The 27,181-nt window shown below is 42.8% G+C and overlaps 1 protein-coding gene across 1 annotated transcript in view; it reads right to left on the bottom strand.

Moving 5' to 3' along the window:
• The window catches only part of ATP8A2 (ATPase phospholipid transporting 8A2), a 336,577-nt gene extending 310,794 nt beyond the window's left edge, over positions 1 to 25,783 (bottom strand). The window contains exon 1 of the mRNA XM_054164622.1: positions 25,362 to 25,783. Within this exon, the coding sequence (XP_054020597.1) occupies positions 25,362 to 25,440 (79 nt within the window). The 5' untranslated portion in view covers positions 25,441 to 25,783. The remainder of the gene's footprint in view (positions 1 to 25,361) is intronic.
• Positions 25,784 to 27,181: the final 1,398 nt, after the last annotated feature.

Raw genomic sequence — 27,181 nt, 5'->3', positions numbered from 1 at the left:
AATTAGGTTTCTGCTCACCTAGTCATGATATCACATCAACATTTCACTGCTCTTTCCATTTGACACAGTTTGGAGGACCTGGTTTTATAGCTCATTATTTAACATAACTTCAAAGTATTTTACATACAAGGCAACAGTGCAAATGCAGATTTCACCATGCAAACACATCAAAACACATAGTTGGTCCACTTTGTCTACAACTCAGAGGGTGAAAATCCACAACTTCACTAGGATATTCCCTATGAGTTTTCAGCTCACTAAATCATCCTATATAAAGAAAAACTTCATTTAACACCAAAAAGATTGCATTTGACAATTTACTTCCTTCGGTATCATTATTTGCCATTCCTGTAATTCATAAGAGATTGGATTGTTAAAGCAGTTTTTAGAAGTGAACATAAGGTGGACAAAGTTACAGTTAAAGTTAGGTTCTTACACTTAGAACTAGAAAAAGCATCTCTCCCCTGAATAATCCCACTACTCCATCAGGATCCTACCATTCTAGCACTTCTGTCAGATACATCTTGGATAACCATGACTACTAATCCTATTTGTGGGCCACGTATTATCAAGCACAGTGGATCTGATAGGTGATTAGTGAAATATTTCAAAAAACAGCCATCACAATCTCATTAGCACAACTGAGAGTCATAGCTAATCCTTAGAGGAGAGCAGTTACAGCTTTCTCTCCTCCCACCTTTAAGATTTGTTTCCCTGTATTAATACTGGTTGAAGCTAAAAATATCTTTGGCACATCATAATTCTGCTAGTATTCTGGCACAGAAATGCTTTTTTTTCCCCTCATTTCTGTAATGCATCTGTTCTGTAACAATTTACTAACAGCTTTAAGCATATCAGCTGCAAGCACAGCTGATCTTGATTTCTAAAAGAACAATGCAAACAAGAAAAATAAATGTTTTCCCATTTATATGCTCGTGACAAAGCTATCTGTATTCTTCTGCTAAAAGCCCAGAGGGACCATAACGCTGGCTTCTAGCCAGCACTTGATTAGAAAGATTTATTGAATACACACCGACCTTTTGCTCTGAAGTGTTCCCAAAGCTGCTGTTGTTACTTCTGTCCACCCACAGTTCAGTGTAATGCACAACAAAAGCAGCTGCCCATTGTACAGTTACCTAGAGAGAAGCATCTCTTCCAGCGACGGCACAGAGACATGATGTTCATTCCTTCTTGCACTGGCTGCATGAAGATGAACAGGAGCAGTCCTTCAAAGATCTCTACAGCATTAGCAGGTCTCAAGGCTGATTAAAGTGATCCCCACGGTCATCTGTGAAATATATGCGTTTTGCACTTTCAAACTGCTCAAAGTTGGATTCACAGAAGGAAAGTGTGCAGTAGGTACCAGTGTATACCTACGCACCAAGAGACAGCTGGGGCTGTTGCTGAACATTCTAAGGTATTTCATCAAATTAAAATAAAAAGGCGGAATTCAGCAGCATCCTGTATTTTGACACTTTAAACAACCACTTGGCCCAGTTCCTGGTCTCTGACCCCTCCATACTGAGCTTCAAAGCACAGTTTCTCAAGTGAAATACTAATAGACAGACAAGAACTCAAGTTCTGTTCCCCCAGGAGATGCTTCCTATGATGTTACAGGTCAGGAGATCCATTCATCTTTGCAGGTATAAAAGATTATTTTGTAAACTTATTTTTCCTTCTCTCCTAACAGTTTTAATGGCAAAGAACCTTGGCTCTTAAATGAAAATATTAAAGATTAATTCAGCTAATCAAAATTTCTCTCTTAAGAAAGGAAAGAGTTGTTTTGAGTTTTGTTTTCACCTGTAGTAACTGTTCATTTAAGCAGCTATTTAGAGTCATATTTACTTATACAGCACTTACAGCAGCTTTTCAATGTCCAGACTGTCTCCCCAACTTCCCACCACCCTCCTCCAGACTACTCTATTGCTTTGTGGTTGGGGAATAGAAAAAAGATCAGCAGTGTGCTTAAAACCTAAGATGACAGCCATAGGAGATGGTAAGGATTTAGCTTTTAGATTGTATCAGAAGTTACCATCTCAGCAAAGTATAGAATCTGCAGAAAAACCCCCTGTAGTCATCAGGCCCACTTCAGTGATACATCAACGCATTTTAGTGAGGGAATAGAGTTATGCTAGGACAGCTGGCTTTCTCTGAACACACAGAAAGCAGCAGGGAAAGAAGGCAAGAACCACTTCTGGCTGTTAACCACCAGCTGCAGCTTGGTCAGTGCAGTCTCCCTGAAGCTCCCAGCACACTAACATGACACCATCAACTCTGGGGAAAGCCAAACTCCAGATGTGAGGGGTGTGTCAAGACCATGTCTTATGAGTGATGGGAAGCCAAGTGGAACATCAGTTAGAATGTCACCTTGCAATTGGCACAAAGAAAGTTGTTAAGAGATAATCACGTAAACGGTATCAATTATTAATGAGCGAGACAATGACAGGAAACCATGGAAGACGCTGCGAGCTACGAGTAAGTGCTTTTTCCTCAGGAGAAGAAGGTAACTCAAAATTTTAGTTGCTCTTATCCAGCTTTCATTAGGGAAGTGTGTTGCATAATGCATGAGGCAAACATCTGAGAACAATGTTTGAGAACATTATCTGTTCCCTGCACAGATGACTCCACGAGCAGACTGTATTGTATCTGTCCTCTGCACACTGCTGTACTCTGCTTTTCTTACTAAAAATGGTAAGAGCTCACCATCTGACTAGGCTAGCCTAGATTAGGGGTTCCTTATTATCAGGCAGATGAATGACCTTATGCTGAACTAAAACTGCTTATCTCACCTTCTTCAGGCCAGCAGGATCTGGCAGCAGAGGCACCATTATCACATCCTGAGGCGTGTAAGCTAAGAACATCAGACTAGCCAGGTACAGAATCAGGTTCCCCAAAATGCATCCCCAAGAATTCATGCAAGACTTAATCCTTCTCTGGCTTTTGTTCCCTACAAACCAAATCACATCCCTTAGTAATTATTCCATATCCTTTTGGGATACATTTGAAAAAGCCCAAACACACCCAACATATTTTACCATTAGATGGTAGACCAGAACAGACAAACATTTAAAGGACAATTCTTAATCAGGTAGAACACAAGCCTCTTCCCTTCCCTATCCTAGTCCAGGACTAGAAGTCCTAAGGACCACTGGCTGCAGAGATTGATTTGAAAACACAGGTTAAGCATCAGCATCTCTTTTTAAAAAGTGTTCTACTACATCTTCATGCTTTCTGGTTTGGGGATGTTTGTGGGTTTCTTGGGTTTTGTTTGTCTGGGTTTTTTGGGGGGGTGGAGGGAAGGGAGTTGGTTTTGTTTGTTTTTTCTTTTATTGGTGCGAAATGGAAATACTTCTGGAGATCATAGATTCACAGAATGGTCCAGGTTGGAAGGGAGCTCAAAGATGACCTGGCTTCAACTCCCCTGCCATGGGCAGGGACACCTCCCACCAGAACAGGCTGCTCTGGACCTCATCCCATCCAACCCAGCCCCAAACACCTCCAGGGAAGGGGCACCCATGACCCCCCTGGGCAACCTGTTCCAGTATCTCACCACCCTCACTGTAAATAATTTCTTCCTAATATCCAGTCTGAATCAGAAACACTTCTGACAGTTCAACATCACATTAACTGTTGAGGATCCTAGTTAAAAGAACAGTGAGAGATTTTTGCTCCTTAAGGAAGGAAACTCCTTAGTGAAGTTTGAATTGCTTAACACTATTTCAGTTCAGATTTTAAGCTCCTCCTGTGACTATGCCTTCCAATGTGTGATCCCTTCATTATCTGCTGATCACCTGTAGCACCTTCATTCCATGTAAAGTGCCCATCTAAATGTGTCTCTGCTAGCTGGTAACCAGCAAGGCACCTTCTCTTCACAAGGTCAGCGGGGCAAGCAAAGAGAAATATGGCATAGCACTGGAAGCCCATACAGCACCCACAGCCACAAGCATAGCTCAAAACACTGCAATTCAGTAAAAACTTCATAGTCCCAGCAAAGTAGCAGTTTTAAATAAAGCAAATATGGTAAATCTTTGTACTTCAATGTAGAAAGCAAGTAAATACATGGGGAAGGGTTCTGGAAAGCCCATAAGAAGAACCACAATCTAGAAAACAAAATACCGCAATTGGCTTAACTACTTCTGTTCTTGCTCTGGTGACTTCACAAATGCTGGCCACAAACCACACCAATTAGCAATTACTCAAGTCTTGTAGCAACTAAGGATTTCTGAAGTCTTGAATGTAGTCTTTTGCAGCTATATTTAGACAAACTACACTTGTCAGAAAATTTGGATTTTTAGTACAACAGAAATTAGGTTTTGTTTCAGCAAAGTTACAAAGCCTGCGTTCGAGTAATTTCAGGGTAGTTTTGGTATCACTGAAGCTCATGGGAGTCTTCTCAGGGTGAGCTGACAAGTTTTTCACTGATTACACCTCACCATCCCACACAGTATTAGCTTAGCTGCTATTTCATACTAGAGGTTCAAAAAGGTTTAGCATGTTGATTCAAAACATAGGATGAAGGGGAGTAGCATCTAATTAAAAGATGCAATCCCTTCTCATGGCCACATTTTGATAACTCAGTTCTTGTACCATCAGTCTGTCATACAGTATATTTAAGTGATTTAAGATCATTTTACTGCTGTATTAAACTTCACTAGCTCGGTTTTACCAGTCATGAAATCAACTTTGTAAATACAGATCAACTTTGTAAATACAGATCATGATCAGGGTAGCAACTGCTACAGCTGCTTGCATCTGAGAGCGTTTTCCAGCCAAAAGTTCAGGCACAACTAATGTGTTTCTTTGTTTTCAGCTGGATATGGTTCCAGTTTAGAAGCCTGCTCTTTGCTGTCCCTCAGGATTTATCTCCTCAAGATTTTTAAACAGGTGCTTTATAAAAGAGTCCTGAGATAACACTTGCATCAAGCATCAGTTTTATGGTGTCATGATAGCAAACATGGACAGGTGTGCATAAAACCACCTGCAGGGTCAGGAAGACATTTTTTCTAATAGGCAATTATTAATAATGAAAAAAGAGTATGCAGTTACTATTTAACTGTAGTTCCCCATCTTCTGTGATCAAAGATTCCTATTCTTTGCCAAAGACAGGGAAGAGAATTAATTCTCAGAGCAGCTCAGCAGCTAGGGAGACCATAGTGTAACCTCTAATAATTCAGAAAGGGAACTTTCTCCTTCCAGTTAATTTTTATGAGATCATCTCCAAGCTGCTGATAGCATGCCTCAGAGACAGGAAATAATAAGCACGTGCAAAGACAAGCAGTACAAACAAGAAGAACCAGATAAAAATCAATTTTCTGCCTCTTATTCTGTGCTATAATGTTATTGGAGTAAGATTAAGGTCTCCAGTGATGAGTCAGTCAACTCATGTTTATGGAATTTTAATGTGAAAAAGCACACCTAATCATTTTGATTCCATAGTTGTGCATCAAAGCCCACATTGCCATAAGATCTACAGAGGATTCAGTTTATCTATTATTGTTTAAATAGATAGATATAAATCAGTGAATGTGAGATTCATCACAACCTAGTAATCCCCTAAAGAAGGCCTTCCTATATTCCCCTTCTCTGCAAAATTTTCTTGAAATACTGCTTTCATTCCAAAAGCTTAACAGAAGAAATACAATTGCAACTGTTTTTTCCAGTGCAAAATGGATGCCTTAAATACAGCTACCTGCTCTTTTGTAAGGCATCCCTTGAGCAGCATTAGGGTATTTGGTCCCATCTGCTAGCAATCATTGTTTCAGATGAATCTTAGAGCAGACCTGACTGGAATTAATGTTTTCTGTTGCCCTGCAATCTTCACAGCTGAATTCTATGGGAGAAAAACGCTTGCTAGTTTTGTGTTCAAAGACTGTCACAAAAGCATCACAACTTTTGAAAATAAAGTGTTTCTAAACTAGCAGGCACAAGAGAAGCTAGCTCCTATATCAAAAGCCAGTTATACTTTGAGTCAGTTAACTCTCCCTCTTCATATACCACTTCTGCTCCACAGAGTGACAATTCTGACTGTATCCAAAACTCAAGTTCCAGCTGGAAGGAGGCCTGGATTGTCTCATTTCTCACAGCTTGCATCTCCTGCTGTAGACTTACACTATTCTCTTCCCTTATATTACTCCACTTAGCTTTCTGCATGAAGTTTTCCCTTCAGCCACTACCTCAGGCTCTTTGCTATCTAAACAACGCAGTCCAATCTGATAACCAGAAGCTGTTGATGTGATAAAGAAACACAGGTTTCCACAGTTTTACGTAATGGTTACAACTTCTCAGAGCAAAATGTTTCCCTGAACTCTTTTCTTTCCAGAGAACAATGCTTAGTTTAGGAGGAGAAACCTGATGCTCTTCTGCCAGTAGGAAGCAAAAACCCTATGGGTCTTCCACAAACAGAAGCTGCCACAGGATAACCAAGAGCAACCATGCAAAAAACGCTTTGCACACACCCCACTCCCCATGTCACCTCCAGCTAACAAAAACCAACACACAGAAACTCAGCCTGTAAACAGGAGCAGTGCTATACACACCTATTGTCTGTAAATGCCAGTGAATAAAGTGAACCATTTTCCATTTTTGTGAACTAATATCCTGACACCTAACTTGTGCTCTGCTACTAACTTAAGCCACCAAAATGTAGTCATGCATTTTGAACTGGATAATCCTTACAATCCAGTTATCAATACTTTTCTGCAGTGTAGCTGCTTCCATATTGAACAGGCTTTGTATTTTAGATAGCTAAAAAAACAAACAAAAAGAATATGAAGTGCTTGCAAATAATATAGTATTATCAATTAAAAAGGGGGCACTTTTCTTCCATCCTTTTATCTTTAGTATGCTCAAATAAACACCAAAAGTCAATTATTCACCATATTAAGATAATGCTAGGTATTTTCAAGTTAGCCTGAAGCCACTACAGCTTCATGCATTTATTTACACTTACAGTAACCCAGCATTAACAGTGTTATAGTGTTGATTTAGCTCATTTTATTTCTAGAGGCAAGAACTCTAGGTTTGTGTAAAGGTGGGGGGGAATGAAGAAACATTTAACAAAATCATCTTAGTCACAGGATAAAGCACAGAAATGCATTCCTTATACCCTGAGGCAGTAGCACTCGGCCTACGCCTGAGACTGCTGCCTTCTAACAGGCCAGAAGACAACTCATTTACCAGCTGAAACACTATACAAAAAATGCCTTTTAAATGTCACACATGCACTGATCTAAAAGGGAACTACATCATTTAAAATTCTTGCCTATCCAACCCCTCTGACCTAATTTAAGGCCTTTGGCCAAAGTGTAACAGAAGAGTTCAGGGTTCAAAGATGATGTGCTATAGTGGTAATCACAGAGACCAAAGACAGCATTTTCCCTACAGGTTCTCAAGGCAGGTTTAATACAGCCCTGAGACTCTTCTTATTGAAGAGCCTCTAATGATTAGTGGAGCCATAGGAACTCCCTTAAGAGCAATCCTCTCTAACAAATAGCTAACAATAATTCCAACAAAATCCAGTACCTTCTATCTTTGATCATCATTCAAGTTTAGTTTCTCTCACCTGCTCTAACCAGACTTGTTTGAAGCATGTAAGCCCCACTATTTTCACAGGGCACCTGCTCTAGACACATGGGGCATTAGCAGGTATACTCCTAACTGAAGTACAGACTAAAGGGGCAGGAGGACAATAAAATTAAAGACAGCATGCAAGATACATAGGTCCCTCACCAAAAGGAGGGCATCAAGGTCCTGGCACGTGGCCAGAGAATGGCAAAGCTGGTCTAGAGCACAAGTCCTTTGGGGAGTAGCTGAGAGAACTGGGGTTGTTTAGCCTAGAAAAAAAGAGGCACAGAGAAGATCTTAACACTATCTACAACTCAGTGAAAACAAGCTGGACCCAAGCAACAGTCAATCACTTCTCCCAAGTAACAAGAGCCAAGTAGAATCATAGAATTGTTAGGGTTGGAAGGGACCTCAAGGATCATCTAGTTCCAACCCCCCTGCCATTGGCAGGGACACCTCACACTACATCAGGTTGCTCAGAGACACATCCAGCCTAGCCTTAAAAACCTCCAGGGAGGGGACTTCCACCACCTCCCTGGGCAACCTGTTCCAGTGTACCATCATGGTGAAGAGCTTCCTAACATCCAATCTGAATCTACCCATTTCTATTTTTTCCCCCCATTTCCCCTAATCCTATCATTACCTGACACCCTAAAAAGTCCTTTGCCAGCTTTCTTGTAGGGCCCTTTAAGATACTGGAAGGCCACAATAAGGTCTCTTTGGAGCCTTCTTTTCTGCAGACTGAACAGCCCCAACTCCCTCAGTCTGTCCTCGTAGGAGAGGTTCTCCAGCCCTCTAATCATCTTCAGGGCCCTTCTCTGGACACTCTGCAGCACATCCAGATCCTTCCTGTAACAGGGGCTCCACAACTGTACACAGTACTCCAGATATGGTCTCACTGGAGCAGAGGAGGAGAATCTGCGTGAAGCAGTGGAAACTGCTTCAAGTTGTGCCAAGGGATGTTTAGAAGGGATCTTAGCTTAAGAAACACTTGTTCACTGAAAGGGATGTGAAGAACTGGAACAGGCAGAGTAGAGTGGTAGAATCATCATCCCTGGAAAAATATAAGAAATGTAGATGTGGTGCTGCAGGACACAGTTTAGCAGTGACTTGATAGTGCTGGGTTAATAGTTAGATTTGATGAACTTAAAGGTTTCTTCCAATCAAAACAATTCTGTGATTTTATATACCACCAGCAATACTAGCAGCAGTGTTCACTGTTCAGACTTGGTTAATGAACTAGGCTGCAGATAACTCACTCAATTTGTCCAAGCCAGCTTAGACCAGCCATTTGCTCACTAGGCAGCACTACACAGCAGCTGGGGGATACATGGAGAGAACAGCTGCTACCCTTCATGGGGTGAGGTGAGAGGCTAAAAGCAAAAAGCACTATCAGGAGAGTTGCTAAACTTCAAATCAACCAACAGCAACCAAAGGCAAGCCCAGTGCTAGGAAAACAAGAGTCCAGTAACTCATGTTTAGACTCTTCTAAAGCAGCACACATTGTGTAGAGTTACTGTGGAAGAGCTCAGCAAGAAAACACTCACTAGGAAAACACTGTTTCTTCAAAACATCAATTATGCAGACAAGGATGAATATCTTGCCCTGATCAGACATAGGTGATAATTGTATTGGGGTAAATTTTAAGACCAAAACGTACCAGACCGCAGCCCTAATGCCAACCGAACCAACGCAGGTGCCTCTGCATTTTGTGACTATTTCTATTGCAAAAGCACAAACTCAACACTGTCTGTCTCCCCACTACCAACTGCTGTCAGTGGAAGGGGCTTAGCCAGCAGCAAGCCAGCCATGCTTCAGTGAACACTGTTTCCCCACATTCTGAAAGCTGACCTGAGCTAGGCCATTGTAAGGACATGGCCCAGAACAAAGTGGAACCAGCTTTGAAAAGCAGTGGGATCCCTCAGCACTCTTGAGGGCAACTCCCACCTTACCCCTGTAAGATCCCCCAGACATCTCATCTTTTACCCCCACATTTGTCCAGAAGAGAAATAAAGCATCCCCAAACCCATCACTCTCTGCTCTATAGCATGTTAGCAGAACACTGGTCTTGGGGAAAACATATTTAAATAGCATAACCCACAGGCATACCTCAAGCATGCCAATATGCAACACAAGACAGCTGGCACTGCCTTTTCAAGGAGACATTTGACTACAAAGCAGGGAAACTAAGGTATAAACAACCTCCCTTCAATCCCACAGTTTTAAATCTGTATCACTTCTTTTCCAAGGGGAGGAAAGGACTATCAAGACTGATCCATAAGTAATAAAAAAGAGCCATTTGCTCATCAAGGACAAACTGATGGATATCAGTTAAGCAGTCACCACAATCTTCCCTCCCTGCATTTCTTCAGAGCACTTGGCAGCTATGTCCCTTGTAATGGAGAAGATAACAGGGAAGGATCACTTACAGGAAGAAGAGACTAGGACATTCTGAAGTTCCTTTTGGTGTAGCTACTGCAGAAGACCTAATTTTACCTCATTTTGCCTCTATTGGATGCATAAACCTGTACTGAGTAGCAGAGCTCTCATCTAAGTACTCTGTACCAAGAGATACACAGATACACCTTTGAATGAGCATGGAGCAGATCCTATTTGTAATGCTGAGAATTACACTGCCTGCACAAGCACCTAAGGCACTGATCCTACCCAGGACATTACCCCAGCATCGTCCTACAAGTTCTAAGGAGTGAGTGTTAAACTGAACAGTACATTATTAATGCACTCTAGCCTTACTACTCTGCTACTTTAGCCTTTCTTCATGCATACTTAACAGAACAAAGCAGATATGAAATAACAGTGAAGATACTAAGTTATAGTCTATTCTCCTCACTGAGGCAACTCTTTTTAACATAAAACTCCCACCAAGTTGTTCACAAAGTGCTTAGTAAATAGGATGGAAAGTCTGACTTGGATGGTACCATTACAGAACACACCATGTACCAAGCCACACAGGCTCATGGGGGTTATGTGGTTTACTGTATTCATTAAAGGTTCACTACAACCGCTAGTGGGACTGTTAATGCAGCCATTCAAGAGAGAAAATTGGCAACCAATTCATCCCTACTAATTGCAATACATTTTCAGCTCTCTCATGCAGCAGCCAAACATCTTGCAAAAACCAGCATCTTAGCAACTGGCAGTGTGATAACTAATGGAATTAGGCCATCATGTTCTTATTTAACTCTTACACTATTTTTCCCTAATGTAATACCTATTAACTATGCTGAAGCTTGACATAACCCAAGAACATAATTAATACTGCCTTGTTAATCACCAGAATATTTTAGTCCTCCACCTTCAGACTATGTACTGTTCAGCAATCCCAACATGGCAGAAGGGATACTCCACACACATGAAAAGGACTGCACAGAAACCCAGAACTATAAGCATACCCATGCAGACCCATTACTCTCCTCCAACTTGAGAAACAAGAAACACCATTTTCAGTGCAGAGTGGACAACATGGAGTTGATTAAGAGCAGAGAAAAGACCCCAGGCTTTCAGAGCACCTGGAATAACATTGCAGAGTGACTCCGCTATCCTACATCACTATCACCACACAAACAGGGCATGCAGAGAGGTAGCACATTCTTCAGAGATTAATTTTCTTGCACCACCAAACACTTTCTTCCTTAGAACACCTTAAAACTGAAGTATCTATGCTGATGGAAGAATTAACAGCTCCCCTTATCACCTGGCAGTTTCCAGAGGATTCAGAGGCTAGATTTAAACCATTTCCCCAAAAGAAGAATCTGGAAGCAAGAGTCTGAAATAGTGGGTGTCTGCATTGCAGATTCCTTCTATTTTGACCTGGAAGAGTGGCTCTTGTACTCTCAGCCTTGAGCATCATATATGGAATACAGTGCAAAACTTCTTTTGTTACTTATCAGTGATTTGTATCACCAAGAGCTACCAAAACATGGTCAATAATGCTTAAGGCAGCTTAACAAAGCCACATCTCTGCACAAAGCTTAGGACAGACTTGTAAGCTTAATCAAATTCTTCAGGGTACAACAAGTTTATTTTTAGTTTAATGGATGTATAAATAGGCTTCCAAAACAGAAAATTGAACAGCAGCTTTACATTTATCCAAGGACAGGAGAAGAGCTGCCATGATATGCCTCTGCTTGTCCCCTGCAGGAAAAGACCACTGTTGGCAGATAGGAAAGGTTTACAGGTTTTGTAGTATCAGCCAGTCTTATCTCTGCTCTACAGCCTCACTCAGAGGATCAGATCAGGGATGAGAAGAAAGCCTATTGAGACAGAACCTCCTTCCTTATCACTTTGAATTATATCATATGAAAAATATAACTACAGTTATTGCAAAGCTGCAGTAGTAAGCATTATTTATCCACCTGCCTCTGTTATGCTGAAGTCCTATACTAGAAGTATATTGGGAAAACCTTCTCCAGCTGAAGTATTTTTATTATGAAAATCTCAATGTAAAATGCCTTCTTACTCTAGATGTTCTCCCTGGAACACCTATCTTGCTTGCTGAAGGAGTTCTTAAAGTATTACTTCCTCTGTTTTTCCCCCTACCTACTTTTACCCTCTCCTAAAAGAAGGTAATAGTCTCAGTGGCTTGACCTCTAAATGGTATGTTATGGCTTCTGCAGATTGTTCTGGGAAGCCTGTAGACCTGACTGAAGTGCTGCACACTGGTGACAGTGAAATTGATTTAGGCACAGTTATGCTGACAGTGTCAGCTGAGATTATGACCATACAGGTCACCTGCTACAGTTCACACAAGGCTTGTTATTGCCAAAACACTCAATGTTTGTTTTCTATCAGATCAGGATTCGGCTTGATCTATTCCATCATTGTTGATGATTAAGTGTATCTGTATTTATCCACCTGTCACTTCTGAGATACTCTAGTACCTGTCTGCAATAGACAGAGCTTTATTTGAACTGCTACCAGAATGAGCAAAGAATCACAGACCTTTACAATATTTGATTATCTAGCTTTGTTTAGCCTGCTGTGGCTTTAGAGGAAATTATGTTTATGACTTGTATGGTAATACTGGAGGAGTGTTTCATGACAGAATAGCCCCAGGGAAAACAGGAAAACAGCAAAAATCATTTACTATCTTAACATTGAACTCATTGTTAAAACAGTTCCTCCTTGTTAATTGAGCTTACACCCAAAAAAATTTCACACATCTCTCATCTTGAACATAATTCCTACGATGTAACTGTTGAGAACCACCACTGTAGTGCTGAGATCACCATTTAAGAGCATATGACAACAGGAACAAGAAATCACAAGAAAGAGTCATTCTGATACAGATCTATAGCTGTTTGTTCTCCAGTCTTAGCTATACTTTCACCAAGCAGTAGCTAATGACAAATAACAGAACAAAACTCTTACAGTAAGCACAGACATAGACTTTGCTTACTATATGACTGCATGTTTCTGAGTAAACCTTTGTATGAAGAAAGCAGGCTTTCAAGTTTTCCACATAGAGAAAAAGGGGAGGGGGAAAAAAAAGTCAATATTTACCTCACAACACTAGAGTAATGCATAAAAACCCCCCACTTCCATAAATAAGTGCAACCTTCCCTCCCCTCAAACCCTAAAAAAACTTACCTGACTAAAATGCTAACCAAAAAGAAAGGACAATCCTCCCACACACTACAGTTCACTGAAACTTCCACAGACCTGGCCTTTTAAGCCCTTTCTCCCCTTTTAAAGGCTCAATAGCTGCATGCATTAACTCCTCTCACAAATTAAGAGACTAGGGCTCATTAGTATAAACAGAGTGTAATAATTGGCATCAGGTACAACCTGTATCTTGTTAAGCCTACTTTCTGGTGAGTAGTTACAACATAACCTATTCAGCTTGAACGGGTGTGCTTGGTTAAGCCCAGCCCAGGAGGGGTGGGCTGGGAAAAAACCCCTAGCTTCAGGTGGGCAAAGAAACCTGATCCAGGTGAGCAGAGAGACCTGGCCTCCTCCCAAGGGGACGTGTCCCCGGGTCAAAGTTTTTCCACTCCCACTCCTTTCCACAACACTTTTCAAGGGGGCATAGGGTCCTGCTTTGTTTTCTCTCTCTTGCCTTTTGATACTCTGTTGCTGTGAGCTGTTGTCAACTATGAGGTCAGGCTTGTTTCATGTTGTTCTGGCCATGAAAGGGACTGGATCCTAAGAGAAACTTTCACCATCTGTGTCTGGTTTTGTATATACTTTTATTTATCCTTTTCCCTTATGCTTTTGTAACTTTTTTTTTCTCCTTAAGTACCTTTTATTTTTTGTTAAACTTACCCTTTTACTTCCAAATTGATGCAAGACTCTTCTTTTGTAGTTTTACTTCTCTCTTCCTCCCTGATTTCTTTCCCTACTGGGAAAAGGGGAGAAGGGAAGCAACCTAAGTCTTCTCCGTTGGGCTTTTGGGCTCTGAGAAAAGCTTAAAGCACAATAAACAATCACTACATTGATCTACTTTAATAAGACTCTTCAAACAACTTACTGTTCCTCTGATACTGCCTTTCAGAGCTTTTTAAAATACTTATTTGTAATAGCATACAGGTTAAAGCCTTTATAAGTAACTGAAAAAGGTTTTTGTGGTTTTTTCCTTCTCATCTTAACACTTAGTTCTTGGTCTCTTAATTGACAAAAATTATTATATGATTTTTTTCTGCAGTTCCTCTGTGTGAACTGTTGTGAACAGGTGGATATGCCAGGAAAACTCCTCCAGTATCTTATCCTGTCTTTGGGTGTATGAGACAATTCTACAGCATCTATTTCTGCTTTGACCTTAGTTTTAGCTACTTGCTTTTCTTCTGTTAATCCAATTCTATTTTTGGCTATAACAAGACAGCATAGTCTTTTAGCTGAAGCACTGCCAATCTTCTTAATGTAGTACTTCCCTTCCCCCTTATTCAAGCTGTTTATCGCTCTTCTCAAATTTTAGTCCACAAAAACTGATATATCCTTTTCATACTAGAATTGTTCATGTAGGAGTGGAATCATTGTTAATAAGCTATTTAAACAGTAAGAAATAATGTTCAAAAACCTATAGGAATAAATGCTTACAAAATGCTGTTGCAAAATTAAACCTTTACAAGAAATAGAGGATTAAATAAAAGCTCATTCATAGCAGATCATGCTCTGTCTTTTCCAGAATATCCAAGTGGAGTTGGTTTCATAATGTCTGACATCACAAAAGCCAGACAACACTATCAAAAAAAGTAACCCCAATGGCTGCAGTCATCTGATTAAAGACACATTGTTGTACACCATCATCTTTTTCCCAGCACCATACAAACGCTGTGTAGCTGCCTGTAATTTTCACATTGACTCTAAGAAATGGGTAACTAAAATTATTTCCTTGCTCTGGAGACACTGGTGATAAAAATACTTGGAACTGAAGTGAAACAGTTTTAGCTCCCCATCAAGACAGAAGCCACCAAATCACTGGTGTCCTTCTCCACCTCAGTAAATTTTGTGGCTTTTGCTTAGGGTACTAATGTTTTATTACTGAATGCTACTTCACATACTAATTCTGATGAAAATAAAAAATATGGTTGTTTACAGTTGCTGAGTTTCAGATTAATGGTCTGCACTCTAACAGTGCCATCTGCCCTGCTAAGACATGAACTGGGCCATATAAATATAAATCCTATCACCCCATCAGTTGGCAAAAGTGATGGTTAAATTTGATTCGTAGCCTGTAACAGAACGAAGTGGAAATTCAGCGAGATGTTGTGTGCAAAGTGCTGGGTGTGTTACAAGGGACTTTCCATTAAAAAAAGGAAAGTTTTGGAAGAATGTATAAGATTAACTTTTGCCTCTGGTTGTCAGGGATTTTTCTGTACAGGAAATGGCACTGAGCCCGATAAAAAGATGTTAAACAACAGCAATCATAGCAGGAATGGCCTGTGCATAGAGCTTGGGAACCTGGCTGTCTGATGAACCAAAAAAGGTACTAAAGGAGTACTAAATTATTTAAAACCCATATTATTTAGCACTAACACAAAATTGAACTGTCTCAACAAAATCATATCAGGCCTATTACTGCAGCCATTTTTCTCTCTTTGGGGTTTGGCAAAAAGCCCTCAGAAATAAATGGTTTAGGTAATCAGCAGGCAGACCAAAGCTTTAACAAAACTCAGTTCTGAGGACTTCAGAATCATCTTCTTTGGAGCCCAGGAAGGACAGTCATTCTCGCATCTACTGTAGGATCTGTGACTTAGCAGATTTTCTATGAGATGCTCTGTCAGCAGAGAGGGAATAGTAATGGGGAGATGTTGTTTACATAGTCCCAGCTAACTCAGACTTGTGATAGAAGGGCATTTAGGAAAAGCATCATCCATGGGAAATTTTAGTTTGACAGCTACAAGTCACAGTAGGAAGCTCCTGATTAGGAAGGATGAGAGATGTGTGCTCTTAAGTAGGTAATGTATAAAATTCTCTTCAATTTAATTGCCAGCTATATCCAAAGGATGTCCATATTCCAGAGTGAAAAGAAATACATTGACTGGAATGCAAGATTGTAGAACCAAAATATTTTTGCTTTTTCTGCAAGAGATCTGTAAGGTCTTTCTCCTCAAATCTTTCAGACCTTCCTAGCCGCTGCTTTCTCTTTCTGAAGACTGATCACCCCCTTTTTGTTACCCTAATGAAGATCTGTAGAGATTAAAATCTTTGAAAGATCAGAGAAGGTCATTTGAGATTTCTAAATAAAATTACTTCCTTTCAAAATAGAGAATAAGCACCTTTTTACTTACTGAAGATTGTGGGGAAACTTCAGCAAGGCTCAGGATTTTAGTTGAGGAATGAAGAGTAAACAACGCCTGCTCTTCATGCAGCACAGGATTAAAATGAGTTTGACTAGGGGCATGGAGGCAGAAGGATAGCACTCTCTCCTCCAGTCTGTCTCTCTAAGCTCTAAAGAAAGCTTCTTTTTCCCCCACTATGACCAGGCAGACAAATGGATGGCCTCCAGGTGCACACTGGTGCTAGTGAAACCCTGGGAAGATTTTATTGTTAATCTGTAAAACAGAACTGGTCTTCCTGCCAGTTTGGGGAACAAACACAGACCTTAGTTACCCTGTCCTTCTGTCCATCTTCAAAGCAAGGCACTAGGATTGAAGTCAATGTATTTCAGTTCAGTAGCCACAGGGCTGCTGATGCAGGAACTAGGGTGAGTCTTGTCAGGCATGCAGAAATGTTGCGTAAGTGACAAGTGGATTTCATTTTAAAGCTTACATGTTATGTGCTGATTCCCATCTGTGTAACTGTTATGGCAAATGCAGATTGGTAGATGGTAAGCAAAATCCCAAAACATTGTGAAGCTGTGCTCCACAGTATTCCACAGGTACAACGACTGCTATTGACTTTGCACGTACTCTTTCACAGAATCGTTCAGGTTGGAAAAGACCCTCAGGATCATTAAGTCCAACTCATAATCCTACTCTACAAAGTTCAGCCCTAAAACATATCCACAAGCACCACATCTAAATGACCTTTGAGCACATCCAGGGTTGGTGACTCAACCACCTCCCTGGGCAGCACATTCCAATGCCTGACCACTCCTTCTGTGAAAAAATTGTTCCTAATGTCCAGTCTAAACCTATCCTTGAGGCTATTCCCTCTCATTCTATCACTAATTACCTATGAGAAGAGACCAGCACCAGCCTTTTCACAATGTCCTTTCAGGTAGTTGTAGACAGCACTGAGGTCTCCCCTCAGCCTCCTCTTTTTCAAACTAAACAGCCCCAGCTCCTTCAGTCACTCTTCATAAGATTTATTCTCCAGGCCCTTCCCCAGCTTCATTGCCCTCCTCTGCACTCGCTCCAGCACCTCCACATCTCTCTTGTATTGAGGTGCCCAAAACTGAACACAATACTCAAGGTGTGGCCTCACCAGAGCTGAGTACAAGAGGACAATCACCTCCCTACTCCTGCTGGACACAGCATTTCTAATACACTTCTTTAACCATCTCTTGTCTCCCATTTACAAATAAGCTGCATCTATTACATTAAGGTGACATTTGCTTACAATCTTTAAAGGCACACAAAAGCCTGGAGTATTAGTTCCATGTATCTTTTTTTATCAGCACTGGCTTGAATGTTCCTAGCTCTCACAGGCACAGGATGTTAGATTAACTTCATTATGCTTCATATGAATAGGCAGAACAGCGCTGGGTCAGCAGGAGATAGCACCTGAGCCCTCCTTCTAGTCAAAGCAGCAAGTGAATTAGGGTGGTCTTACATCGTAAAGAGATAAGAACTTTTGCTTTCACTCTTTAAGACTACCTACTTATGTAATTAAATCAAATACATGGGTTTGGTTATCTACATGCAAGAAATAAGGTATTAGAAGTCAAGATCTTCCAGTCAGATTTAGACAAGATGTAAAGCTGCCTTTTCTCCTTTATGGAACTTACACACTAATTTCAGTTGTGTTAATCTTAGTTTGCAATACTCTAAAAGAAGGCAGGTTCACCAGACCAAATCTCTGACTAAAATAAAAACTGACCTACTTTGTTGGGTTTTATTATGAATTACAAATCAGACCCAATCACAGCTCTTCCCCTTTAGCCAAGTGGAAGACAAGTTCTCATTTATTTGCACTTCACACTGATACACCAGTGCAAAAAAATTCCAGGTCCTTAATGGGAACAAAAAATAACAAAAACAACCTGTGTGAGGGTGGAAATGTATTGAAAACCCCACTAGTATGTCTTGAGATTCTTCATTGCATCAGAAAGGTAGTAGGACTAATTTACTCAACTTCATGTTCTTTCTGATTTAAACAGGTATTTGTAGGGCTCACGGCAACAGTAACTACGCTGTTAAGAAATATCTCTAGCTGTCTGGAATGTGCTGTGCTTCGAATGTCATGTGCATGTGTGTGAAATTCTAAAATAGTTCCTACAAATAGACAATACATGTGTCTCTTCTCAATAGAGTTATGAATATAGTCAAGTAACATAACACAAAAGAGTTCATGTACTGACTATGCAGTGGACTGGAAATGTTTATTAAATATATTTCATCTAATACTAAAAACTGGATGGTAGTTAAATTTCTTCAACTAACTCCTAAATAACTGCATTCCACATCATCTGAGTACTTTGCTCTTTAATGGATTTATCTATGATTTCACCTACCCAGCCACAGTAAGGCAAAAAAAGTGTTCCTTCTGATACGCTGCTTAGGACCTTGTTTACATACAAAGCTATTCCCCAGTAACTGTGCATACAACTCCTTTTTTCTAATTCAATGTCATAAGCAGATGTATTCTAAGTTCCCTTCCATCCTAATGCCTACTCTCACAGTCAGACAAGCTTTAAGTGAGTTAAGATAGTAGAAGTTCAGATTGGCCTCCAGTTAGCCCCATCACTGTCACCACCTCAATTTACAGCAGAGCAAGATCTCTCACTGCTTGAGAAGACTCTGCTTTGTGCTCCTATAAAAAAAGCAGTAATGTAAAACACGGGGTTTATTGTGATGAGGCCTTGCTGAAAAGGCATAATTGTCACTGGTGTTTATGGAAATAAGATTGAGCCTTTGAAGTGGCTGAATAAGCTGTACATTATACTACTTATGTGCCAGTTAAACATGGATGAAAATAAACAGGAGCTCCATAACATTTGAACAAAATTACCACCACACAGTTTGAGTGTGTGCATAAAACACAGGTGAACTTCAGTCTTCACCTGGAAAAATTTCTCATCATAAAGAGACAACCTTTATGTGTCAACACTACACTTGCAATTGTCTTGCTAGAAGTTTCTGTTATTTTTGGTAATGCTAGTAGGTATTGAATGCAATTGCTAAGGAAGTACACCTTACTGTCTGCTGCCCAGAAGCACTATACCTGCCAGGTATATTTCTCACAGCAGAACAAGGCTTTTGCTCTATTAAACATTTAAATGTTAATAACCTAGGAATCTGCTGCCTCAGCACTATACTGACCACTTTTATAACTTAGTGCGTAGCTGATTCTCAACTTTTCACTTACAGCTACTGTGTGCTTTGCATGTACAGGCTGGGGTCAGAGTGGCTGGAGAGCTCCCAGACAGAGAGGGACCTGGGGGTGCTGATTGACAGCCACCTAAACATGAGCCAGCAGTGTGCCCAGGTGGCCAAGAAAGCCAATGGCATCCTGGCCTGCATTAGGAACAGTGTGGCCAGCAGGAGCAGGGAAGTCATTGTGCCCCTGTACTCTGCATTGGTTAGGCCACACCTTGAGTACTGTGTCCAGTTCTGGGTCCCTCAGTTTAAGAAGGACATAGAGACACTTGAACGTGTCCAGAGAAGGGCAACAAGGCTGGGGAGAGGCCTTGAGCACAAGCCCTATGAGGAGAGGCTGAGGGAGCTGGGATTGTTTAGCCTGGAGGAGGCTCAGGGGTGACCTCATTGCCCTCTACAACTACCTGAAAGGTGGTTGTAGCTAGGAAGGGGTTGGTCTCTTCTCCCAGGCAACCAGCACCAGAATGAGGGGACACAGTCTCAAGCTGCACCAGGGGAAGTTTAGACTCGAGGTGAGGAGACAGTTCTTCACTGAGAGTCATTCATCATTGGAATGGGCTGCCCAGGGGGGTGGTGGAGTCACCATCCCTGGAGGTGTTCAAGAGGAGATTGGACGCGGCACTTGGTGCCATGGTCTAGTCATGAGGTCTGTGGTGACAGGTTGGACTCGATGATCCTCGAGGTCTCTTCCAGCCTTAGTGATACTGTGATAATGTGATGTATCTATAGGAATTATGTATCATTCCTAAATGACTACAGGTGAAAGCTTTGAGAAAATTACAAATGCCTGTGTGCAGTTTTAACTGCTCTATGTGACATTTCCCAACAGTTGCAATCACAGTCATGTACTATCACAGAACAAAAAAATATTTATTCCCAAGATGCTCTTATAGATATTCCTCTGACAAAACACAGAAGGTGGTAAAACTAAGAGACAGTTGCTGTTCTTAACACCAAATCCACAACATAAAGTGTAATGAACTGTTAAAGGGGATATGTGGATAGAAAAGACATAAAAGGAGTATGCTTTCATACCATCAAAGGATGTTTATATGTAAGCTCCTCATGTCCCAGGAAAAGATTCTGTCACTAGGCTTTTGACACTGTCTCCCACAGCATTCCCATAGGCAAGCTTAGGAAGTGTGGGTTAGAAGAATGGAACAGTGGGGTGGATTGAAAACTGGCTGAAAGACAGAGCTCAGAGGGTTGTGGTCAGCAGCAGAGTTGAGCTGGAGACCTAAAACAAGTGGTGCTCCCCAGAGGACAATACTGGGCCCAGTCCTGTTCAATATATTCATCAACAACCTAAATGAAGTTTGCTGATGGCACAAAATAAGGAGGGGTGGCTGACACACCAGAAGTCTGTGTTGTCATCCAGTGCAACGTGGACAAGCTGGAGAGTTGAGCTCACAGCAACCTTACGAAATTCAATAAGGCCAAGTGTTGGGTACTGCACCTAGGCAGGAATAACCCCCATGTACAGGTTAGGGGCTGACCTGCTGGATAACAGATCTGTGGAACAAGACACAGGAGTCCTGGTAGACAACAGGATGACCAAGAGCTTGCAATGTGCCCTTGTGGCCAAGCAGGCCAATGGCATCCTGGAGTACACCAAGATGGGTGTGGTCAAGGGAGGTTAGATGATTAGGGAACGGAAACATTTCTCTTCTGAGGAGAGGCTGAGGGACTTGGGCCTTTTTAGCCCACAGAAGACTAAGGGGAGGACTTTGTCAATGTACAGAAGTACTTTAAGGGTGGGTGTTAAGAGGATGGGGCCAGCCTTTTTTCAGTGGTGCCCAGTGACAGGACAAGAGGTAACAGGCATAAACTTGAACATAGGGAGTTCCTTCTAAATACAAGGAGAAACTTCTTCATTTAGATGGTGGTAGAGCACTGGAACAGGCTGCCCAGAGAGGTGGTGGAGTCTTCATCTCTGGAGTCACTCAAAACCTGCCTGGATGCCCTCCTGTGCAAGCTGCTCTGCCAAAAAGGTTGGACTAGATGATCTCCAGAGGTCCCTTCCAACCACTACAATTCTGTGATTTTGAGACTACCTTTACACTAAAAATATTTCTTCTTGCTGATGGGCACCACTGAGCAGTTGAAAAAGACCACAGCAAATGGCATCAAGAGCATTTGTACCTCCAATCCATTCTAAAGTTGGAATTTAAGATTTTTCAACCTAAAAATAAAAGTGCTATTGTGTAACCACCCAATGTGTTATTGACAGTTGCTTATTTTTAGTGACTTTAAGGAGGCAGAAAGGAGAAGCACGGGCCTTTGATGTCTGTGGTTCCAACCATCAAGAGCTGGAGACTTCTTTGAGAATAATTTAAATCTAATCAATTTAGCTCACTGGTACAACATTACAGCAATAAAAAGATTTTGTTGTACAAAGCAAAAAAAAAAAATCAATTAATGAGCAAATGCATAAAGAAAAAAAAGAGGACTCATCATTTAAGTGGCAGAAGGTGACTCATTATCTCTGGATTCTCCTTCTCACATCATCTCTTCTTCTGTGAAGTCCTGTGCTGAAGGGGCCTAAAACTCCACCGAATATACCAATTACAGTTTGTAACATGCTACCACACATGGAAGCCACACTACAAATAGCAGGAAAGTAGAAAATCACAGTTGGATCTGATGGGAAAAAAAACATTGTTAGAACATCAGAGAGGTAGTGTTCTTGCTGACTAAAAACATCCATAAGCTACTAAAATACACACTGTAAGAGTAAGTCTCTGTGACCCAAACTAAAAGCTAATACTAGCAGACACACTATGAGAATTTAAATCAGGAAACATCATCTCTTCTGGAAAGGAAAGGAGGTAGAATATTCTGATACACAGGTGTCAGGAAAACCACAGTGGATGAAGACAGGGTTATCCGACCCCAACTGAAAAGGACAAAAGGGTGACCAATTCTCCCTCCACAACATTCACCTCAAGGAAGGTCTTCAGATTTTGCAATGCCTCACACAGCCACATCTGGATTGATTTTTAGCTGACAGTGGCTGAGTCTCCAAATGCGTGTTTTCATAGCTGGGTTCACACAGTCCTGAGCCCCTTCTCAGAACCTGTTAATTCACACAAGAGAGCAGGTCTGCACACCAAGCCACAGGATGCTGTGAAAATCAGAGTCCTGCTGCCATGTGAGATCACACAGACTGTTAGTGAGCCACATCAGTGCTGATCCAGGTGACCATGTGACCATCTGATGGGTAACATTGACATAAGAAAGGCAATGAGAATATGCAGGAAAGGGGAAGGCAGGACTTTCTGAGTGGTGGCCCCTAGGTACTGACTTACATAAACTACAATCACATTCTTTCTATGTATTAAGTTACACAAACCAATATTATGTAAACTTTGATAGGTATTATATAGGCTGTTTCCTCTCATCTTATTGCTTATTACCTGGATAAGAGACTGACCCCCACCTTGCTATGACCTACTTTTCAAGGAGTTGTAGAGAGTAAGAAGGTCCACCTCGAGCCTCCATTTCTCTAAATAACCCCAGCTCCATCAGCTGCTCCTCACAAGACTTGTTCTCTGAACCCTTCACCAGTTTTATTGCCCTTCTCTGGACCCTCTCCAACACTTCAATGTCCTTCCTGAGCGAGGGGCTCAAAACTGAAACCAGTATTTGAGGTGTGACCTCACCAGTGCTGAGTACAGGGGGGCAACCTCTGCCCTGGTCCTGCTGGACACACTATTGCTGATACAGGCCAGGATGCCTGTTAGCTTTCTTGGCTTCCTGGGTATACTCTATTGAATAGCAAGTTCACAAGAATGTACCTATTCTAAATATTATTCTATCATAAAAAAATAATTAAATATGAAATATTTTCTTCAACAACTGAGAAGCTGTGACAGTAATGCTAACTAGCAAGCCTGACCTTTCTTCAAAGTGTCATCCAATTTGGATTTTGCTTACTTGAAATGAAGGGAACATGTAAAAGTCTAAACCTGTGTAGAGATAAATTCCCCCCACTAGGAAATCTGTGTGCCTCAGGCATGCAGAGCGTGCCTGGGTGTAACTGAACCACCGACATCCACAAATATGATTAACAAAAACTGAAGCTTGAACTCCTTCTGTACCACATGTTCAAGCTAAACAGTCTTCAAATGACAAGTGTTCAGCATCTGAAACGCTGGTTATAGGTAAGGGCACCTAGGTTTGGATTCCAAACATTAGTTTGCAAACAGATCTGCTGTCCTGCCACAGGACAGGATTTCAGATCAGACTGCTGAAGTGGCCACAACCCCAAGCACTGGAGAGTGGAATCTGCTTAACTGTGACTTTCATCTGAATGGCTTATGCTCAAGATAAGTAAAGCTGGTAATGTGCTAAATCCTACTCTGAAACCTTACCATGTCCTGTGAGCTAGCACTACACACCTCTTTGCTTAGCATCCCGCTTACTTCAGCTACTATGCAGAGGTCTCTCAGATTTTGTCCTTACTAGCAAGCAGTGAGGCCAAACAGAAGAGTATTAGTAGGGTGACCAGGTTACACAGAAGAGCCAAACAGAAGGTGGCTTCAGCCTCAAGCCTGCTCTAGTCTGGTTCCATTGGGTGAACAGCCATGAGTGGTTAAGGACATCAGCATCATCCAAATGCCATACAGTATATGGTCTCCAAGGTGCTCTGAGATTTAACCCAAAGTGAAGCTAACCAAGAAACATTCTACAAAAGCACATTCCCTATTCAAATTACAGTTACTGAAGGAGCATCACACTGCACCCTTGCCACAGAGATTGTACTAGGCACATAAGTATTTTGCACGGAAACAGGCGCTTCAGCCTTTTCCTGGACCTGTCTGTAAGTCACAATAGCACTGAGGCTTCAGGTATCCCTAAGTAAAATAGGTAACAAAAATTAATTTTGAATGCACCTTGGTCCTGCAGAAGTTAGTGGAAGTCCTCTGGGACCAGAATGAGACCTTCAAGTTGTTTCACTTTTGTCTGTTTGTTCATGACCAAATTGGAAAGCATTTTCCTAAATGAATCTCACAGCAGTGCCTGGTGCTCTCCCCAGGGTTGGAGGCCCCCGAGCAGTGAGGTGGGGTGCACAGCACCCCTGCCTCCCCGCCGGCGGTACTACCCACTGATCAGATGCGCACCAGGGGATTTTTTTGTCAAAAATAATCAGAACCAAGAGATAGAAGGAGGAAAATGCCTTGCCCATTCAGTGGTGCTATTCTGAGAAGGCAGCACCCAGGCTGCCCTTGCAGGTTGTCCACCACCTGCCCTGACGCCCGCAACTGACGGAAGGAGTTGGCAATGCCCGTGCAGCCGCAACCAGAGCGGCGCGGCCTGCGATGTGCGGGGCCCTGTTGGCCGGAGGCACCGTGGGCTTGGTGCTCAGTGGGATGCAAGAGCCCTGCGGAGTGCAGTGACCGGGGTTGCTGGGGTGTGGGGAGATCCCCAGGGTCCACTGCTGGGCCCGCAGCGTGGAGGCGGGGGCAGGGTGCCCGGTGCGCATGGAGCGCATGGACCAGCGCTGCCCTGCCCCGCCGCAGACCGGTGATCCCCGGGGGCCACGGCGCCTCCTTCCCGCACAGAGACCCCGAGGGCGGGGGCAGTACTGCAGGCTTCCCGCCGCCGTCGCTGCAGCCGCTGGAACACCCCAGCGAGGGCGGCGGCAGAGGAGGAGGAGGAGGGGGCGCGGGCGGTGCGGCGGTGGAGCTGGGTTGCGGGGCCGAGCGGCCGGCCCATGGAGGCGCCGTTCCCCTTTCCCCTGCGCTCCTTCCTCCCCCCGCTGCTCCCTCCCGCCTCGCCTCGCCCTTTCCTCACCAGCCGAGGAGTGGATCTTGGAGGATTTCCGCTGCAGGGACATCCTCAGCGATGTGTCCAGGCCGGCCCTGTTCGGCATGCTGCGGCCGGGGCGGCTGGCGAAGCCCGCGGCCGGCTAGGGCGGCGGCGGGATGGCCATGGGCCCCCCCCACGCAGACGCCGCGTTGCGGCGGCAGCCGCTGGCACCGCCGCGGCCTGGCTGCGGGGGCGGGCGAGGCGTAAAGCCTTCGCCGGGATCAGCTCCCCGCTGCGGGACCGGGGAGGTGCTCTCCTGAGAAGGGGGCTCGGCAGCGCGGCGGATGCTGCTTTCTCTTCCACCTTTTCCCTGAAGGTCGGGGCCAAAGGCAGCCTCTCTCGGTGCGGGGGCTGCGTCTCCTTCCCCGCCCGGCGCGAGGGAGAGGAGGGCTGCCCCGGCGCGGGCCCAGCCGACCCCGCGCCCAGAGAGATACTGGCGTGAGGGGGCCGGTGTGAGCTGATTCTCCCGGGCGCCTACCAGCCCCCGCTGCTAGCGACACCGGCGATACGGCGGGGTGCAGGCCCGGGTCCTGGCAACCTCCTCACTGTCGCTTGCCGAAACAACGGCTTCCCCGGGGACACAGAACGGCGCGGCCCGGCGTTGGTGCTCCTTTTTGCAGGTTATAAATGGACTTGGTCTGGTTACCTACTGCCTCACATCCCTGCAGCCATCTGTACCTCCGCAAGGCGCTACTCCTCTGGTAACACAGCCTCTCACAACTCCATATACCCAGTGTGAATCATTGCATAAAATGCAGCTAAGTCAGGGCCTAGGAGGTTTTTGAGGCATCTCTCCGAACCTAGTATTTTACTGACATTCTAGGCACATAAAGCAACCCAGCAAAGCGCCTTGTGGTATTAGGATCCCTAACCAGGCTTCTTTGTTCCCGTTACAAGGGCATCTTTCATCACTGTGGCATGCTGCCAGCCTCTTCACAAAAGATACTGTTCCTTCTCAAAATATCTGGTAAATCAAGGATAAAAAAAGAAACAGAGGAAAGATTAATCAATATACCACTTATCTACTATAGCATGTTGCCTTTCTGTGCAAAATGTTCGCAGCCATGAGAATTGACCTACCAGGGACAGGCAAAGAAGGAGTTCAACTGAAAGGCAAAAATTAACAAAAAATAAGCCTTTTGGTTATTACAGATGCTGGTCTCAATCAGGCATGGCTAGCAGTGGTTGCTGCATCTTAAAGGTTTTCCCTAGGTGGGCAAGGTAGGATGGTTGATGATGACGCAGAAGCTCCCACAGGATGAGGATTTATTGAGTTTCAGGAAGATCTACTTCATAAGAAATGGTCCCAAGTACCTGTGAGAAACAGCTCTAAAGCTGTATCAAAACCACACTACCATATGAAGTTGTCTAGCATATGCAATGGGAAAGAAGGTGTTATTTCAAAGATAGTAAGTCATGATAAACCCCTGAATCTCACTGTACAATTGATACTTTCCAGACACAACTTCACAAAAAGTTACAAGAAGAAGTTGTCTAGCACACACAATGGGAAATAGGCTGTTATTTCAAAGATAGTAAGTCATGATAAAGCCCTGAATCTCACTGTACAATTGATACTTTCCAGACACAACTTCACAAAGAGTTACAAACAGAAACTTTGTTGATAAATCACTTAACACCTCCTAAATGCAAAGTAGTATAGAACTGTAGCATTTTTTTACACTGATTTCATAGACCACCCAGGGATGTTTTCTTTGGGATAGAACTGTTGCAAGCACATACTTCTTTGCTTGTGAGAAGCTTTTACTCTTCCAGATTTTATCACTGTGGGAGGAGGCTGGCCC

This window comes from Dryobates pubescens, chromosome 10 (genome assembly GCF_014839835.1).
Source record: "Dryobates pubescens isolate bDryPub1 chromosome 10, bDryPub1.pri, whole genome shotgun sequence".
Lineage (NCBI taxonomy): Eukaryota > Metazoa > Chordata > Aves > Piciformes > Picidae > Dryobates > Dryobates pubescens.
This window is presented reverse-complemented; position numbering and strand designations above follow the sequence as displayed.